A 20,375-nucleotide genomic window follows, 5' to 3' on the forward strand; every position below is an offset into this window, starting at 1 on the left:
TCCTTTGTGAATTCCACATAAAAAGCTCGTTAAAAACCTCCCCATGTAATCATGCAATAAGTTTCCAATACCTTTGTAGGAAACTTGATAGACTGATGCTGGCATTTAGTTGCTTTTACTTTTTTCCTTCAAGTACGGTGAAACATTAGCGATTCACCGACTAGCAAGTACATTAGAGAAACAGCACAGTAGTTGCAGCATCTGTGGCATGTTTCCAAAGATGTGCAGATCACTCCCGCCGAAATAGAAATTTTTTGAAGGCTTAGAAGTTACACTTACTTCAGAAGCTATTACCAGGAGCAGGAATGCTCAGTGAGGCATTCTCAGTCAAATAGTAGTTAAATGCAGTTTGGGTCATGAATTACAGTCTGCAGTAGAAGTATAAAGATTGCTGAATGGTGTGGCTATTTCTCTGCCACCAAGATATCATTATTTGTGGTTATGAACAGGGACGATAAACAGTTGCAGCGTCCTCAGACAAACTTCCTCAACTGCAAGCCAGACTACTCTGATAATGAAACACAATAACCTTTCAGTCTACACACAAGGATGGACACCAAAAGCAAGTGTCCATTTAGCATAAATAGGACTTTCCGTACTCACCCTCAAGTTCACATTGAGCTTTTCCCGGATCAGGCTACGTATCGCAGGGGTGACGACAGTTCCACCGGACTCCCCTGCAAGAGCTCACCCCAGTTAACACGAGCGAACTAAATAATTGAAATGATAGGTCAATGACCCATGGTGCCAGAATCATTAAGCCTCGAGAGATATGGCCAGACAGAATTCATTGCTTCTAGAGTAACATAACATTCACTGTACTCACACAAGAGCAAGAAGCGTGCAGTCACCTCTGGTTTTTATCACGCACTCAGGAACAGTGATGAAGTCATATTTTTGCCACTATTCATGATATCACCTGTGACATCGTGAGCTAAGTAAAGCAACAAGAAGGTTTCAATGGTGGCCAGTTGATAACGCATTCTTTTGGTTTATTGCATTACTCTGGCGCTGCAAAACAAAGCACAATACAAAAATATGACACCATTTTGTCACTGTTCCTTGTGTTGTTTCATCTATGCAGCACAGTAAACCAAATGGCACATGTTAATGGCAAAGTTGCATCCAGTGGGACAATGAATTGAACTCCCATATCATCACATTTTAAAATTAAAGCTCGGCAATCTCCTGAAACTACTCTTCGAACATATAACAACCTCTAATTACACACACAGTATGTACCACAGTTGACAAATTTGCCATAGCAACACCCACGACTGAATGTTATCTGGACGTTATCTGAATGTTATATCTGATTTATTTTATTGTTGCCATGACAACAAGACAACACAGTACGAAACAACAAAACCCCATTAACTGAAAGTTGTAAAAACTGGAAAAAATAATATAATACAGACGGAGTTTCGAGAAAAGCAAAATCGCAAAAATAGAAGTTTGCTAGCCGCCGATAGATTGCACAGAGGCTTTAGAAAAAACGACAGTCACTTTAGCATACGCTAAAAGGATGAAGGCAAAAGTCTGCACACTCATGGGACATCCATTACATTACTTGACATTTTCATTCGAATGCGTTGTTACTTCCTATAACTTGTTTTCTCCCACCAAAGGTAGTGGGATAGAGTGCCTTAATTAACTCTATGTTAATTAACTGTGCTTTAATTCACTTTGCTGCAATTAACACCAAAGGTCGTGGGTTCGACTCCCACCAAAGGTCGAGGGTTCGACCCCCAATTTTGGTGCCATAATACCAGACGGTCAAATCTTTGTCCCCTGAGCAGTCCAAGACTTTCGCCTTCAAATAGGCACAGTGACCGCCAACTTAAATTTTTTGCACCATAGTTGATAAACTTGCTGAAGCAACACCTAGAACTGAACGTTCCAAGATATACAAAAAACTTCATAGCTGATTCATTTATTTGTTGCCATGAGAAGACAATATAATTTTCTTGAGCAGCTTATAAGCCCAAGGAATCTGCAACAGCTAGTGCAATAAATATAAAATAAAAATACACAAAGTAATCCAATGACTGATTCTTATCTTGCTCACAATGAATCAGAAACCTGTAAGGGTCACAAAGCATCGATTTTTTACCCTTTGCCTTATTGGCTTGGCCAGTGGCTGCAATTATACGGCCACTCATCACGAACTCCATCTCTAACGTTTTTTTGTGCAAGACAAATCCTTATCTACGAAAAAAAAAAAAAGATTTCTGATATTATCATGCACATCTGTTATTTGACACCTTAATTTCCTAGTATCCAGTTAAGCTGACCTCGTTGGAGAGATGAGATGTCAAATTGCTTCCTCAAAGAAGAGTTGATGATGTCCAAAAAGATGGTAGGTGAACCACATAGCTCAGTGCATCTGAAAAAAAAAATAATAATAATAATTCAACATGTATTTGCAGTAACTACGTGAAACAACTTCAAGACAAAAGAAGGAATAGACATTTAAGCAGAAGAAAAAAAAACATGGGGTTTTACGTATCAAAATCACCATCTGATTATGAGGCACGCTGTAGTGGGGGGGCTCCGAAAATTTAGACCACCTCGGGTTCTTTAATGTGCACCTAAATCTAAGTAGAAAGGTGTTTTCGTATTTCACACCCATCAAAATGCGGCCGCCATGGCCGGGATTCGATCCCGCGGCCTCGTGCTTAGCAGCCTAACACCATAGCCAGTAAGCAACCACAGCGGGTAAGCAGAAGAAAGAGAATTTTATTAACTAAAGAGTGGCATCACGTCTGTCAAGGCATTACATCAGTCAAAGATAAGTGGGAACATAAAAAAAGGAAATCAGCAAGCCCCATGAAAACAAGTTATCTTATTTGCCATTAACGTGTCTGATTCTATAACATGTATCTCCAGTTAACACAAATGGCATCAAGAAAACACTGAGTGGAGCATTCAGTTTTATTTTATTTGCACAGAAAGACAAGGGCAGGGCACGCTGCAGCTAGGCTTCAAAGTTGCGGCATGAGCACCCACCGCATTTGCACAAGTGTAGGTATTCTGGCTATGAATACAACAGGAGAGAAAACAGTAGTTGACCTAAAAGATAAGCAAAAGAAATTATTATAACTACATCGGGAAGTGAAGATATCTAATGCAACCGTAGCCATAGCCTTAAGATAACAGAATGTTCTTGCACAGCATGACATGTGATGCACATCCGCACAGCCCAATGTTCTCATGTGTTGGTGCCCATGTGGGACCACGGCAATCACCACTGCACTGCACTGGAATGCTCTAACAGGACTGTGGTGCAGTGCGCCGAGGGGCCAGGTGGGCGTAGTCTTGTGGCGCATTCAACTAGCCCCTATCATGTTCCGACTCAAACTGCAACAATGTAAAGCCTGCTCTTGATCGAAGCCAGAGAAAGTGTGACTAAGTCGAATGTGCAGCTGCTCGCCAGAGCAATCAGAAGCCAGCACAGGAAACACATCAACGCTTTTTCTGTTGTAAACAAACAGGGTGCACAGGCACCAGGACACCGCCATGGCAGACGCCGCACCAACAACGAAAGCTACAGGAGCCACATGACCAGACTTCCGCCAGATCTCAGTCGTGCTCACCAGTCGAGTGCCTCTGAGCGCTCTTAGCATGGCGCTCTGAAAGAACTGATCGAGTGTGTTCCGAGCACTCAATTTTGACCAGCTGAAAATAGCACGCGCCACCAGAGTGCTCTAGAGCACTTGAAAACGAACAGCTCAATATGTCATTAATTCCAGCTGTGTTTACGTGGATATGCCCGTATGCGCACGCATCGCAGGAGTGGATACTCCATCTACTCCTGCCCGCTTTGAACTGTGATGTCCTTGAAGACACGAGCCACTACTGCGCCCACTTCATCAGTCTTCTCTCCGTTGTATTCATACGGTAGCTTCTTGGTAAAGCTGAGTTGCCTTGTGGTTGAGTCATCACAAAATTGGGGGGAAATCTCCCATTACATTCGGAGCATAGCTTCAAATGCACTGCAAGATGCTTTCCCATCAGTTGTTCACAATGTGAGAGATCGAGCTAGTTGGTATTCCTTGACCAAACTTAGCACACAGAAACCAGACACGGAAGAGATAAGACAAGCACTGTTGTTTCACTTGTGCTAGTCTTATCCCTTCAGAGTCCGTGGTTTCTGCACACTCAATACGTTTGTTCAGTTGTTTACACATACACAGAACAGCTTGCATTATATTCGTGCATATACAGTTATCACTGTCAAAAGCAAGAGCAAGGTCTAACAGACTCCTCTCTCACAGGGAAACGGAGGTCTGGTGGTTTGTAAGAGCAGTGGATCTTTGGAAAGTGTGCAGACCAGGGGGCCTCAAACTTGACAGATATTAATTTCCCAAAGCAAGACAGGGGATTGTTAGAGAAGCCGTGGCGAACCCTAAATAATTTTGACCATGTGCAGTACATGCACGGAAGGGAGGGTAAATCACCCTTTTTCTTTTGCCTTTTTTTCTCCACAAGAATGCAGTTTCTGTCACCGAGAATCAAGCAATGCAACCTTGCGCTCACAGGCAGAATGCCACAGCCATTCAGGGCATCAAGCTTGTCATGCACTGGGCCACAAAAATTTCTTACGTCTTCCAAGGAGTCACACTATGGTACACCTGACAGAAGGATAAGAGAATTTCCCGAGATAAGTCAACCTACATTCCGTTTCGTATGTAGCAGGCAATGCCACGAAGGCCAGAGACAGTTTGCTCACTGCTTGCATTTGCAAACAAAAAATAGTGCATCACATATGAATGAAAGACACAAGTATGTAATTTGGTGTAACATTAAGTCTCACACTTCTGAGTCACAGAACGTGATGTAGTTATTACATGGAAGGCATCACAAGTGGGAACTTATTTATTACCGAATGAGAGGAGTTACCCAGTCCTGTGACCAGTGGCCACAGTGCACTCTTTGCAATCACAACCAAAGCATAGCATGCTACATACTGGAAGTACAAGGATGCACAATTAATATGTGATTTGATGTAACCTTTCGTCCACAAGTATAGTAGTTCTAATACATAAATTATAATTATTCTGTAGAAAGTTTCGCAGATCAAAAACAAGTGCACTGCAAAGTGCATGGAGTGAGATCTCTGTAAGCAAACTACAGTAATATATGTACCTTGTTATAACAAAGTTGACGCAGGAGCCAGAACAATTTCGTTATATCCATAATCGCATGTACCGAACTATAAATCTCCATGGGGATTTCATGGGAAAGTTCACTCACTTCGTTAGGTCCACTTTTTCATATCCTATTTCATTATAACGAGGTTTGACAGTACTTGCATAGCTTCTACAGTGTTGCCTGGTAAGAATGCAATGGAGCCATATTTTCCGGTGTATAAGTCGAGTTTTTTTTTTCTGAATTTTTTGTTGGTGCGTCTTACAGAACAGTGCGACCCCCCCCCCCCCCCCAGAAAAAAAACTGCCGTCAAAATTGGTTCGGATGGTATGGCTATGAAAAGCGTGCTGCGTTGACCTCCTCCGACAGTTGCCAAGGGTTGTGTGCGCCGTATGGAGGTAGTACTGGGTTCTTCTCAAGATAATCAAGTTGCCGAGCACCGTGCAAGAAGGACGCTGCAGCAAGGCAAGCGGCGGGAGGCCAACCGTGAGTCGACCGACTCCGAAGTCGGCGTATCTGCAGATCGCTTTCAAGATAAGGCCCGTGACGCTGCGCAAAACTACGCAGTTGCAGCCAGAGTACAAGCCACCACCCCTTCCTTTCGTGCTGCCTTCCCGCTTTCCTCCCTTGTGAGTGTTTCGGCTCACTGCCACACGCTTTCACTCGCACATGACAGCATACAGTGTGCAGGGACGGTGCAATTGCCCTTGGACTACTTTATACGGAACATCGCAGCAACCATGATGGCAAATTTTCACCTGTAGTGTCCACATCTTAGCTTGCACGTGACCTGCATTCACGAAGTGAAATGTCGCTATTTTTTTTTAATCGCTTACGGAATAAACAGGTGCATCTTATACACCAGTGCAACTTATATGAGCCTTTCTTTTTTGTTTGGAAAAACTGCCGTTTTCATAGACTGGAAAATAGTACAGGAAAAGGGTGGGCGGCCGATACGTCTCAGAGGCTGCACAAAAAGTTGTACGGGGTGAATTTTTTTCTATTCCTAGTGCAGGCAGTGTAACTTTTTCACCAGCAAAATTTACACTTTCTTCGAACATTCAACCTTAGCCCCAACCCTTGTCCCATCCGCTACGGGAAGAGGAGCCTGTTGAAGCACTGCCAAGGATAACTGCTGCCGCATGTGGTCATAAATGCTCTTAACAAAACTTAACAAACACCAGACTGAGAGGTTTATGGTTTCATGGTTCTCTCATATATCCTGCACAAGTCTTTATCTTCCAGATACTGCTTAAGCGGACTGTCCAATAGTGAAATGCAATCTTAACAGCTCACTGTTTCTTGCTTTATTTTGTTTTCTACAGCTGGTCCTACAGAAACACGACTGTCATAGGTGGTAAGCAAACTGAAAAGCATGTGCAAAGCAGCAGGATATCTTGGCCATCAGAAGACAACAGTTTTTTTATTGCTAGGTCGTCTAACAGACTGACACAAAGTATTCATCTAGTCAATGACTAATTCCACAGTAAGTGCTAGTTGTCTCAGTGACGCTTAAATCATATAAGCAGTTAGGCTCCACTACCTGCTTGAAATGATGCAGAGTATTAAACATTAAAACCTAATATTTTTATTCCTTGCCACTAACCTATGCAAAGCTGCGAAATCAAGCAGCAAAAAAATTTCAACGGACATGTCCCCTTCAATCACTATTACTAAATTACCGGTGGGTTGAATAACCCACTGGATTTGTGATTAGGCCTCCAAACAAGCGCGCAGCTGTCTAAGTAATTTTGTCACCTCAAGCACATGTGCACAATCAAGCAACGTTGTACAAGAACCTGACGGGGCAAATGACCAAGTATTTGACCCAGCATCATTGCACTTGGTGGAACGTCTTACTGATTAACTGGCTGCGTGTGCACTTAAATGGAACTTTATGACTAAGCAGCTAAATGGACACCTATGTGAGAACCCGATTACGTTTTGTGAAGACATTTCAGAAAGACCCTGCTTCACCTGTGCTCCTGGATGGCCTTCAGGACAGCAGCAGCGTCATATGCGGGTGCTGGCACGACAGCCTTGGCGCCCAGCACAAGTGGGCGAGCCAGCACGACACTCAGGCCATACACGTGGAAGAAGGGCAGTGGGTTGCACATCACCGTGTCCTGCAGTGACGGGCATGCCCGACAGAACAGTGCCATTCTTTTTACATCAGAGGTTCGCCTTATATATTTGGAGGGGCCACATGGAACCAATTGCAACAAGTAGATGTCTGAAAACAAGCCCAAGCAGAGGTGTACAGTGTGAAGCAGGTAACAAAATAGCAACAGACAAACACGTCCTCTCCCCTGCTTCATGCAATACACCTCTGCGAGAATGGATTACTAATGAGCCCCATCTGCCACCCTCCTAGGCCCAGCAAGCATCATTGCATCTCAGGAAAATAGCATGTTTTAGATGTTGCCAACCTGCCAGGTTGTAAAATCTTAGCATGTTCTCATGTTCAAACCAATGAGAGCTAATGAAAGGAGACAAGTGCTCCCTGAATATATAACCACAAGAAGTTGAAAAACTTTAGCCACCATCACACCACAGAAGGACCTCACTTGTCCAACATACAAGATGTACAAACAAGGGATGAAAGTGACATACACCTTTGCCTGCAAGTACAGTATCATCTGCCTTCATGGTGGCTGCTTTTGAAATCCAACGACACCCATCTAGTGTTGCCAACTTTTTTTCGAGCATGTCACGAAACTAAGACAAAGTTGCAAAATATTAGCAGAATTTTGCTGCAAGTTTGCTAAAGTTCTCGCTAAAATTGTCGAACGTATTTTAAATAATGTATGCATTTCGGAACACTACAATATGAAAGGGGGAAATTGTCATCCACCCAAGTGTAGCAAAAAGCTACTAAAGAAACCCAAATTGACTTCCTTTGCAGCTTCTTGCTACAGGCAGGTGGATGATAATTTCCCCCTTTCATGAACCTTCATGCACCTCACGAGCTTCCGCAGAACTGATCTGCAACACTATAATAGAGGAGAACATGGTGTAATGCATCTATCAAAATGTTTCGCATTTGTCTAGTGTCCATGCAGGTGAGGAATGAATGATGAGTTTGCCAGCAGTGTGTAAGACACCTTTACTGCACTAGCTTGCAAAACAACAAATGATGACAGCTGAAATTCTGCGTTTACCTACAGATTGTAAGCTTACAAATGCAGCACAGCTCAATGAACACACGTAACCCAATCGTCCTAGCACAAAAATACAAATACAGCACTTGCTAAAGAAATAAATTTTGTGACATACCTCACTAATCTTATGACAGGTCATGTCGTTAACATGACGACCAATCGTCCACCAATCAAATGTATTTAGTGATATTGCAGCACCCTCGCCGTTAAGAGCCATTCTGATGTGTTTTATAAAGAATAAAAATTGTTTGTAAGTACAATGTGAAGCCTCTTATTTTTTGGTGCACTTAACCACACTGTATGACCTCCATCATGGGAATGAGGTTCAATGGTGAATATTTCGGCAACCTATGATTTGCAGATAACGTTGTTCTGTGAAGTAACGCTGGAGATGATTTCAACAAATGATTGAGGACTTTAACTGAGAATGTGAAATAATAGAGCTGATGATTAATATGCAAAAGGAAACAAGTATTCATGATCGCCGGTAAGCCTATAGAGTCTGCAGGAGTATGTTTATTTAGGCCAATTAATCACAGGGGACTTACAGAAGAATAAAAATGGGTTGGAGCAAAAAGGCAAACATAACCCAATCCTGACTGGGAGCTTACTACTTTCATTGAAAAGAAAACTGTACAACCATTGCATTCTACCGGTGCCAATATATGGGGCAGGAACTTGGAGGTCAACAAAGAAACTTGAGAATAGGTAGGGACTACGCAAAGAGCGATACAAGGAAAAATGTTGGGTGTAACATTAAGAAACACGAAGAGAGCAGGCAGATCAGAGAGTAAATAGGGGTAGCCAATATTCGAGTTGACATTGAGAAAAAAATGGAGCTGGGCAGGCTATGTAATGCATAGGGCAGACAACCAGTGACCTATTACATTTAAAGAATAGGTGCCAAGGGAACAGAAGTGCAGTCGAGGACGGCAGAAAATTAGGTGGTGTGATGAAATTGGGAAACTTGCAAGCACCACTTGGAGTCAGCTGGCTTGCACATAACTGGGGTAGGTAACTGGAGGTTGCTGGGAGAGGCCTTTGTCCTGAAGTGGACATACATACAGTCGCCGACAGATTTTCTGGACCTCGCGGAGACCGAAAAATAGTCCAAAAGATCTAACAGTCTGAAAAACTCATTTAGTCAACAAAAAATGTTAATAGGCTTGGAGTGGCTCAAAAATCTCTACTAACGCCCTGCCTCATACTACGCTTGGAGGCAATCAGATTTGCTTGGATTTGCGCAAGAGTGACGTCGTCTCCGTATACCGTCTAAAGTTTCTTGGCACCACTTGGCTCTCGCAAAGGCATACAACATGGTGCCAATCACACAAATGCAAAGCCGAATGCTTGCCTCCTACTTTCTTCAGGTTGTGTGAAACTGCATGCAAGTATGGCATCATCACAACCTTTTTTGGTTTCCGCATTTCCTGTGAGGTTGCAGTGGGTGCCATTTTAAGCTTCTTTAAAGGCGGACCTCCCACGGCCACTAACAGACTGGAGGGAGGGGTAACACGACGTTTCGAGACGTGGCACCTGCAAACTGATGCTGTGCTCGACCTTGTGCATACAAGACTTTCTCAAAGCCAAATTCAGGCACGACGAAGCAATCACTCGTTTGACGAGCTTAGTGTGTGAGGTATTAGCTATTAGCACTATTATAATTAGCGCTATCAGCTGCCGATAGGGACGTTTGGTCACTCGGTACAGTTAAGGAAGCAAGAAAGTCGTCAGCATATCTGTACATTTTGAAAACATGCCTTTCTACAAGTTCTGGTTGCAACTGACGGTCCAATTTGGCTAAAAACATCTCACAAAGCACAGGCACAACACAAGAGCCGATGTGTATGACCCTCTTTTGCACATAGGTACTGCTGTCATAGCTAACAATCCTGAAGAAAAGTCTTCTACCTTATGACTCATCACACACTAAGCTTGTCAAACAAGCCATTGCTTTGTCGTGCCTGAATTCGGCATCTTTAAATATTTTACTATAATACACCTGTATCTACGAACCAGTCTTGCACTTGGTACTTGGGAGGTTGATGCGTCATGTCGCTATAAACTGGTCAGCTCACTTGCTGCAGTAGCTGCAGCTGCCACAGGCTAGCACAGCCTAATGAAATGCATGCTGCCCTACAGTTAATTTTTTTATGAGTAATACTATCATATCCTGCCTTACTGCTACACAATGTCAGCACATTTTGCTGTGTGTCATGATGCCTCGATAATGTCAGTGACACCAGGTTCAGTATTTTGAAATTAGATTTTTAACAATTTAAACTACATTGCATTTCACGACTAATGTACGCTAAGTATGGCCATCATACATGCAGTAAGTGTGCGGTGAGTTTCTACACCATTGGAAATACATGTCAGTATTCTATCAGGAGCCCTTACATGCCTACAAGAGTTGTTACAAACTGCAGCAGAAGGTGAGCACTGTTGTGACTGACCTGCGTGAGCTTTGCCCTCTGGTCGTACATGAGGACATTGTTGATGAAATTGCTGTGGCTCAGCATGGCAGCCTTGGGCGCTCCAGTCGTGCCCTGTAATACAGCTAGGTTAAACACGCGAGGTGGTTCGGAACAGCCATCATGCATAAGGCAGTGTATGCGCATGCTACGGACTCACAGAAGTGAACACTATGGTGAATGGATCACCAGCGGTCACGTTTTTCTGTGCTGCCTGCAGGTCGGCTTCTCCTCCTTGCATCAGATCTCGCAGGGAAACGCAACCACTGCAGCATCAATGGGCACACGCAGAAAATTAAGTTGCCGTGCGCTCAGCTTCCATTGAAGCAGCAGGAAATAAAAGTACAAATTCGTGCTCTCAGCTGAGTACAGAGCCATAACAGACACGGAGCCATGCTGAAGAACATAGGGAATCCCTAGAGACATGAACTAAGTTTGCATAAGAAAGACGACCGCGTCACATTTCATCTCGGCATAACTAAAAATGCACCTAGCGAAGCTTCAGCAATGTGCACACATACTCGGCTGCACGAATACCTGAATCCTAGAAGGTATCATTGCAAGGAGAGCACTTTGGCTTTGTCCAGCCAAAGTGTGTGGGACTCTCACAGCAATGGCTAACTGCGTTCAACTAATTTGTTGGCATCTTGAGAAGGATATATGCATGATGAAGGCATTTTGGGATCATTCAATCTTAAAGGACAAGATTCAGGCAACGTAAGAATGATTCTACAGCATAATGTTTCATCACCGCACCACAGGAGGTTAGCACCAGCACTGCTACTCCCTGATATGTATGTATTCTGGTATCCGGATGTACATATACACTAGCACCCATTATGTTACACTGAAACAGTCTACCGTAAGAGAGTATGAAATTGTGTTATTAGTTGGTTTGCGAACAGCATGATGGATGGTGCAGACGACACAACAAGAAAGAATGACGGTACATGAGCTGAACTCTGCTGCGCTTGACTGAAAGTGGCTTAGTAATGCATTGTGTCAATCACTTACGCACAAACTTTTCTCCTCATCACAGCTGAAACACACAGGCAGTGTACAAGAGCTTCGCTGAATCAGTATCGCAGTACAATATTCTCCAAATAATAAAAATTAAGTAAATCTAATGCACTATTTGGAATCTATGGGAAGCAAAGCTATCGGCAGACGGTTAATTACATGCTGTACATTTGCATATTTTATTCCTGAATCTTTGGCAGAAAGGAAATGGACATGCGCCCATGTGCTCTCGCACACCCATGCTATGCAATGTGACAACTCTTATATTACCTTGCATTTCGTCTTTTTTTTTTCTTTCTTCATTTGTTTTAAATTAACGCACTCTTCATGGCCAAAAAGCCCGCAAGGCCCACTATGTTATCACTCCTAGTACAGCCAACATTTCGTATGGTCCCACGTTGTTCACCAATACAGTCAAACCCCAATATGATGATTAAAGATATACAATACATACCAAATTATCTAACATGAAAAAAAAATATTTTTTTTTTCTCGACAAATCAATACTTAAAGGAATATATGCTTATAACGAATACCAAACATACCGAAGGCACTTCTATGTGAGATTCAATATTATTACGGGGAGACTTGACTGTAACAGGGTGCAAAATTCGACCGTAGTTTTTGCCATTACAGTGCATATTTCAGGAAAACAGAACCAACTTATTAAAGGTACTCACGGCACGCTCTGGTCACTGTCAATGATGACAGTCGTCAGAGATGGATACCTGTGGAGATTGGGGAAAAAAGGAAAGAAAGTAAGAAAAATATGGGACACTTCTGCTTGAAGCTGCACTTTCTTTCAGAAAAGAAAAGAAAGAAGCTTTTAGAATGGTGCAACAGTGCACACATTTGCTTGCTGTCCACCGTGGCCTACACCTCTGTTCTGAGCAACAGCAAGATCACTGCCACCCGGCAGCCACTGTATGGCCAAGGACACACAAATGCTGCATGTTTCTGCTTAAACTTCCACTGTAATTATTTGTTTGTGGTGCTCACGGCCACGCACAATTTATTTCACTTCAAGGGCGTCAGCGCTGAACCACTTCAAATAAAGTAAACCTGGTGAATACTGTAAGAAATCACTGGTGTTCTATGTTTCAGGGAATTAATACAGGTTGTATGACCTGCACAACAGAAGGATTAGCCTTACGAACGCTTTTCATGAAATATTTTTATGAGCTCTTTCCACAACTTGCAGTTCCCTGCGTGTCCACCAGAATAGTTAAGCCTGCCAAGTGCCTCTGTGATTAACCTTTCATCATTCCATCATTAATTAGCTGTCATTGTTAAGTAGTTGCACTGAGAGTTGTCGGGCCTGAAGCTCTGAAATTTGGATATATATTTGCTCAAATGTGAAGCATTGAAAAGTCACCCCAGGCAAGGCTTCCCTTCCGGGTGCACATGGAAAATACAAATTGTTGCATGCAGGTGCAAAGCAGAAACAAAAATATGCAGACCCCACGCATTGTGGCAAACATTTTAGGTGAAGCTTTCTTCGGTGCTTCCAAGGAACACTGTTCTTGTTTAATGGCGATTTGCAAGTGTACAGTACATGAACACATTTTCGCCGAGATATGCCTCGCTCAATATGTAGCACCTCTACACTACAGATACATCTGACCACAGCTCGGTGGTAGTCCAACAGAAACCAGTCTACACATCAAACCAAACTGATTCTGCATTAAGTGTTTGTCAAAGTGCTCGCACCTGTATATGGCACGATCGAGTTTCACTGCAGTCTCATAGCACATCAATGCCATAGATATCATAGATATCAATGCCGCCCCGTTTCAGGCTTATGAGAAAGTGTACACTCGCATCCCAATCCATCCTATGCCAAATCTGTAACAATGCTACTCCGTTCTGCGTTTCTGGATGAAATTTTCAAAACACTCGTTGGTGCTCATCACTCTCTGAAACAAATGTACGACACGCACACCATGCCGCAAGAAACCAAAAGTTGCGAAAGCACTGTGTTTCCATCTATGAGGCCCTAGCAACGCAATGTAGCAAGGTTAGTAGGTAGCAGCCTAGTGTGTAGTGTAGTAGTGGGTAATGGGCTCATGTCTAATTGGCAAGACTGCAGCCGGCACCTGCAAAGTGGGGGGAAATGTCAAGGCAAACGTTCCTTGAAGAAAAAAAAAAAAGCAATCTCACTTTTTTGACTTCAACTGCCCTGGCGGGGAATCCTTCAATTCAGGTATCAAGGAGCAGAGCATCTCGTAGTAGTTGAAGCTCTTGAACGGTCGCGGAATGTAGATACCTTTGAAGTTCACCTGCCATAAAGCACGCTTCTTGAAAGGTACTCAAAGGTGAGGTTGAACACCAGTCATTCCATCTTGAACTGATTCTACCAAAACAACATCAATAATGAGCTAGAAATCAAGATGCTGCTGTCCTGTACCAAGCTCATACCTTGAAATTAGGACACAATGAGAGAATATTGAAATACTAACAAGGTGCTTATGTTAAGCCCCTCTACTGCATCTGCCACGGTGGCCATGGCTTTTGCTGCCGAGCAGGAGGTTGTGGGTTCAATTCCCTGCCTCTACAGCAGGATTCCAATGGGAATGCAATGCAGGAATGCTCGTGTGGTGAGCTTTGAGTGCACATTAAAGAACCTCAAGTGGTTGAAGTTTGTCCTCTACTGTGGCATCTCTTGTAATGCTGTCTTGAATTGGTACTATGTTAAATCCTGTCAATCAAACATAATCACACTGCAAGTGAAGATCTTTCCTGTACATTCAACTCCACACATACTTAACTCACTAACATTCAACATTTATTGCACTCGGTATGAGCTACAACGCAAAGGCACGTGACAAAGCAGGTCAGCCATTGTAGCTCATACTGACCTTGGTAGAACACTTGAATACTTCCAAGCTTCACTGGGTATGTTATTGCATGTAAGGAGGTCCCAAAGCCAAACTGCTTGGCAAAGCGCACTGAGTTTCTTACAAAAAAATTACTGGAAAGAACTGTAGTGTTAGCATCTGAGGGAGCTGCAGGTATGGCAGTTCAGTCAACGTGGGCACGAGGATTAGCACACGGATTCGCCTCAACTTCATCTTGCTGGCTTCGGACGGCTTTGTGACTTTGCAAGCTGATCATTTCCGACAAAACATTCCGTTATAAGTGCAACAATTTGCAGTGATTATGCATGTGTGCATAGGTTAGCTGCCTTTAGAAAACTATGAATACTTGGAAATTCAGGAAGATAAGTGCAGTAAACAGATCCACAAGAACATCTGAAGCACAAGCACAAAAATTAGACAAATCCATTTACTACCAATAATTTTCATGGTAGCTGAATGATCAAAGTGCCAGCGTTTCCTCTAGTCATCTTTGCGGGGAAGGCTGAGAAAATCATCCCAGCACAGTGGAAGCACAGTAATGCCAGAGTTAAATGCGTCATAAGATAGTATTAGAAAATGACAGTGCCTCTTGTACGGTAACTGAAAAATAGTGCAACAATAAATTACAGTACTTATAAACAATGCAAACGAAAACTGCCAGCCAGTGGCAGAAGATACAAATAATATCAGGGCAAGCCAACAATAATTACACAACTGGATTTTTTCTTCTTTTTTTCCACCATCAGCCTGTGAGACAATGCATTGTTCAGGTTACTGTGAAACGAGTTCTCAAACCGGGATAATTTGTTGGCTAGACGTATATGAATTATTAAATTGATATTGCAGCAAAGAATGCACTTTGCTCAGCGTAATTGGTAATCCTGTGAGCAAAAGGTAAAGAAAAGCACCACGCTGATGTCACGGTCGATAACATCAATGCATGAATGCAGTGACCCCCTGCTTTCTTCAGCAGTGCAATGTACAACACCCGCCTGCTTAAAAACGACACTGCGTGTCTCGATTAAGCAAATAGCTTGCAAACAGCGATGACAACTGAACGTGTTTCAATTTCACGCTGAACAGCTAGATGGCCATAAAACGCTTTTAGCAACAATAAATGGTTAATGTTGCGCAAGAATGACATAAAACAGCCGCAGGTGTGAGGCCTGATCCGTACCATATGTGTACACTCCTGTTCTCTTGTTTTTATTTTATTATCCTAGCATTACTCAAGCGCTGAAACACCTGGAACAGGTGCCCCTCATTCATGCGAGCACCTGCTAGTCATTTGGAGAACAGCCCTCAGCTGTGACTTGAAATGACTTGTTTTCTAATTTGCTTCCAATTGTTTTATCACTGAATGAATTTATGTTTCATTACCATGTTACGACATTACAAGCTGTGCTTCACTGGTTTTAGTTTGTTTTCCATTTTCTGTTGATTAACACACCTCTACAGATCCTCTGGTGTTCTAACCCTTCTTTCTGGTCCATGATGCTGCTGTTGCAAATTTACTTCTCTTTTAAAGAGAACTTCCTCTCCATAAATATTTAATCATTCCATATGTAAACTTGTCTTTTCAGTCTCTACTAATCTTTTTTTCCTTATTTTTTTTTAACACAGAAGACATTTTTGTTTGGTTTACACAATCTCTTGTGCCCACTCCACTTCTGTATCAATTTGACTCCTGTAGTTAGGAAGCCAGATTTCCGAAGGCATCAGGAGTTGCATATTGGGTACACACAGATAGTACCCCAAAACTGTCTGTTTAATTATTGTGCTATACTGCGCTAAATGATTTAACCATCTTAATTTCAAGCTGCACCAAAGGTGTCCACTGTTTGATCAAACCATGACACTCACGGTTGTCAGGCACTTCTCGAATTCTGGAGGTGTCAGGCCAAAGTGAGTGCTTGCCTGCAAACAAAACCCAAGAAGAGCACTTGTACCATTCTGTGCAATTATTGTTTCTTTATTCTTACTTCACTTTCTTTTTGGTACACAGATTTTCATTTCTCACTGAGCACAGTGTACACAGCTTTATGTTGAATAGAGAAACAACATATCAAAAGCTAGATTTTACCCCCTTGTTTGGGTAACCAATGCACCATTTAGTCAGAGCCAGTTCCTGCTTAAAGAACATTTTTAAGTACAAAAATTGGACTACCAAGGCAGACTTTCACTGAGGGTTCCTTTCTTCTGGAAACTATTGTATTATTCTGGACTACCAGAGAAAATCGTTGTTACATTCGAAACATAAAGAATTTCCGGTTATTGTGCTATTGTAATTGCTAATATGTGTTTGCGCACTCGTGGTGAAAAGCTCACAGACTCCTGGCTTGCTACTACAATGTTTTCATGCATCCTATGTTTCTTTGTCCTGAGACCCCTGGAACGTGTATGAACATAATTCTACAGCACTATATTGTCTACTGTATATTATACATCTGTGAAAATTGAACTTTTATGCTGTATGCACAATTTAGGGTGCAGACTACATGTAATTTAATTTTGTGAGATCATTTTAGTTCACAGCCGCAGAGGACTATTGATGTTGTCAAAGCCAAACTCCCTTACTTCTAACCCAATAAAAGAAAGAGGTGCAAATGCACCTTCTTTTAAATCTAGTTCACACATTGAAATTAACTGAGCAATGATCTTTGCTCTCCAAGAATAATATTTCTAGCTGACATCGGTGGCGGTACCAGGAGTGGCTGGTTTTCAATGCTTCAATTTGTCTTCGCATGACAATTTTGTTTTAGACTAACTTCTATTCAATCTTCTAACAAGTGATTTTAATAATTAATGCCCAAGAACAAATTCTTTACTTGCACACTATACACTGTGTGCAGATTATACATGAAAAAAACTTTCTTTTAAGTTCAACAACTCATCCTACAGAATAAAATGGATGGCATATCTTAGATATATATGTAGTACATATAAGTTTGCTTCAGTAAAGTTCAGTCTGGGTTTACTGTATTCATTATAAATCCACTAATTGTAGTCTGGTGGGTGGCTTAGATGCAGCCCCATTTGGACTATATACCAGGTGCGAACTATAAGCTAGAAAATTTGGCACTCATAATTATTGTGCAATCACATACAGAGGACAGATCAGTAGTGCTGAAAGTTGACAAGTACTATACAGATACACAACCTCGCAGTTGTCTGATATGGTCTACAACACCCCAAAAAAAGGTGCCAGCTGTTATGAGCACCCAAAAGCAGCAACTCTGAGTTTCCATGACACACAAGGCAAGGAAACATGAAATATTCAAGTTGGCATTCGGCAATTATTTCCTGGTGCACAGGTGCACACGCACACCCGAAGTGGTTGCAGCAGTCATGCTGAATGTGCATTTATAATAGCTGTTGCCATTCTGAACACGAGTTCACTGAGTATACAGTTTCACAGTTCTCCTTTTTCTTTTCAGGTGGGGTTGGCTGACGTTCCGGCTAGGGCAGCAAGTCACACTAACATGTGACACGCTGCACGTTACAAGGACTCATTTACTTCTTATACTTGCAGTACATCACATGCCTCACACTTACAAATACAATGACAGTGCATTGAGAAGAGTCGGTGCATGTACAATTATGCCAAGGCTGATATCCAAGCAATCAATACTTCACTGGAAGCGTGTTTCGTTGTGTTCGAAACACTTGCGGATGAGTATTCTGTGGAAAACCTATGGGTTCTATTTAAAGAAAAAGTCTTTGAACTGCGCAACCGGTTTGTTCCGTCGTGGATATTGACTAGAAGGCGTAATCGAAGTAAGACATGGTACACTAAAGAACTGGATGTTTTAGTGAAGCGTAGGCAAAGAATTTACCATTCATTCAAACGATACCCTTCTAAAGAGAACTTATGTAAACTAAATCTGGCAACGCGGGAAGTGAACAATGCTACAATTCAAACAAAATCAGTCTACTTTAGAACAATTGAAAGCAAGATAAAGCAAAGTCCCAAGGAACTTTGGAAACATATAAAACAAAATAAAAAAGACAACATTTCTATCCCCACTTTGGCGATGGCGATGTTACGATTTGCGACGCCGCAGAAAAGGCCAAGTTGTTCAATCTTCATTTTACATCAGTGTTCTCTGCCCCAACAGATTCTCGGAAAGATCTGAAATTGTTGAAACACGAATCCACACCCATGCCTAAGATAGTGATCGAAGCTTGGGGCATTGAATTACTGCTTCGTGATTTAAATTGTGCAAAAGCTGTGGGCCCTGACTGTTTACCCAATTTTATGTTGAAGTCTTGCTCTCATATAGTGTCAATGTACTTGAAAATTATTTTTGAGAAGTCCTTGGAACACAGTTCACTTCCGGCTGATTGGAAAATGGCATCGGTTGCTCCTATACATAAAACTGGCCCGCGCAACGTTATTAATAACTACCGTCCCATTTCACTAACTTCTGTGTGCAGTAAAGTTCCAGAGCATGTTTTATATACTGCAATAGTCAAACATATAGATATAGATAGTAATTCTTTATTTAACTCAAATCAGCATGGATTTAAATGAGGATTATCATGTGTCACACAACTAGTAGAGTTCACACATGTCTTAGCGGCTGCCCTGGATGACAGATCATCGGTCTACTGTATTTTTCTTGACTTTCAAAAAGCATTTGACACCGTTTCACATTACCTGTTACTGCAAAAACTAACCAGTTTTAATATTAATCCCCAGGTTATTGCGTGGATCACCGAATATTTACGCGAGAGGCGACAATATGTAGTCGTAAACGGCGAACAATCTGCAATAACTAATGTTACGTCAGGGGTACCTCAGGGATCAGTTCTGGGGCCCCTTCTCTTCCTACTTTATATCAATGCAATGACATTAATGAAAAATGTACAGTCCCATATTAGGTTATTTGCAGATGACTGTATATTATACCGTAAAGTTACATCTGAAAGTGACTGCTTCATAATTCAAAACAACTTATATGCCATACACGAGTGGCGTGAGCGATGGGAAATGAAACTGAATCTCGAGAAAAAGGTGTGTATGAGGTTCTCCAGAAAAAAAAAATCCTGGAAAATTTGAATACACGATAAACTAATCTCCAGTAAAAATGGTGTGTGAATATAAATACCTAGGTGTTTACTTTTGCCCCTCTTTATCATGGAATTGGCACGTGGATTATACCGTAGGCAAAGCTTGTCGGAGCTTGGGATTTTTACGACGAAACACACGTGCGTTTCCACAACAAACCCGGGAGTTGCTATATAAATCATATGTAAGATCTGCGCTTGAATACGCATGCTCTGTGTGGGACCCTTCATCAATAACTAACAAAGAAAGACTAGAAAAAGTTCAGTTCATAGCGGCAAGATATGTACTAGATATAGAAATGTATGACAGGCAGTTTAGTGCAACTAAATCTAAGGCAATGCTAAACTGGCAATCTCTCCAGCACCGAAGAGCGTCGTTTCGACTGAAACTATTACACAGCATATATCACTCTCATACTCGAATTTCGCGTGACGTGTACATAAACCAGCCTCACTACACATCAGCACGCAAAGACCATGAACAGAAGATAAGAGAATACAAATGTAATACATCGGCCTTTAGCAACTCTTTTTTCCCAAGAACCATCAGTCAGCGGAACCGACTTCCTTCCTCAGTTGTAGGAATTTCTTGTCCTAACGAGTTCTTTTCTGCATTAAAAGCAATAGAATCTTTTGATCCC

General features: G+C 42.1%; 1 protein-coding gene across 2 annotated transcripts in view; it reads right to left on the reverse strand.

Moving 5' to 3' along the window:
- The window catches only part of LOC126534561 (medium-chain acyl-CoA ligase ACSF2, mitochondrial-like), a 39,768-nt gene that overhangs the window by 12,504 nt on the left and 6,889 nt on the right, over positions 1-20,375 (reverse strand). For both annotated transcript variants that reach the window (XM_050181822.3, XM_055072332.1), the window contains exons 4-11: positions 16,528-16,581; positions 13,967-14,085; positions 12,487-12,534; positions 10,947-11,052; positions 10,769-10,861; positions 7,129-7,277; positions 2,295-2,386; positions 604-677 (exon numbers count right to left, since the gene is read on the reverse strand). In XM_050181822.3, the coding sequence (XP_050037779.1) occupies positions 604-677; positions 2,295-2,386; positions 7,129-7,277; positions 10,769-10,861; positions 10,947-11,052; positions 12,487-12,534; positions 13,967-14,085; positions 16,528-16,581 (735 nt within the window). The remainder of the gene's footprint in view (positions 1-603; positions 678-2,294; positions 2,387-7,128; positions 7,278-10,768; positions 10,862-10,946; positions 11,053-12,486; positions 12,535-13,966; positions 14,086-16,527; positions 16,582-20,375) is intronic.

Source organism: Dermacentor andersoni, chromosome 7 (assembly GCF_023375885.2).
Source record: "Dermacentor andersoni chromosome 7, qqDerAnde1_hic_scaffold, whole genome shotgun sequence".
In the NCBI taxonomy this organism is placed as follows: domain Eukaryota; kingdom Metazoa; phylum Arthropoda; class Arachnida; order Ixodida; family Ixodidae; genus Dermacentor; species Dermacentor andersoni.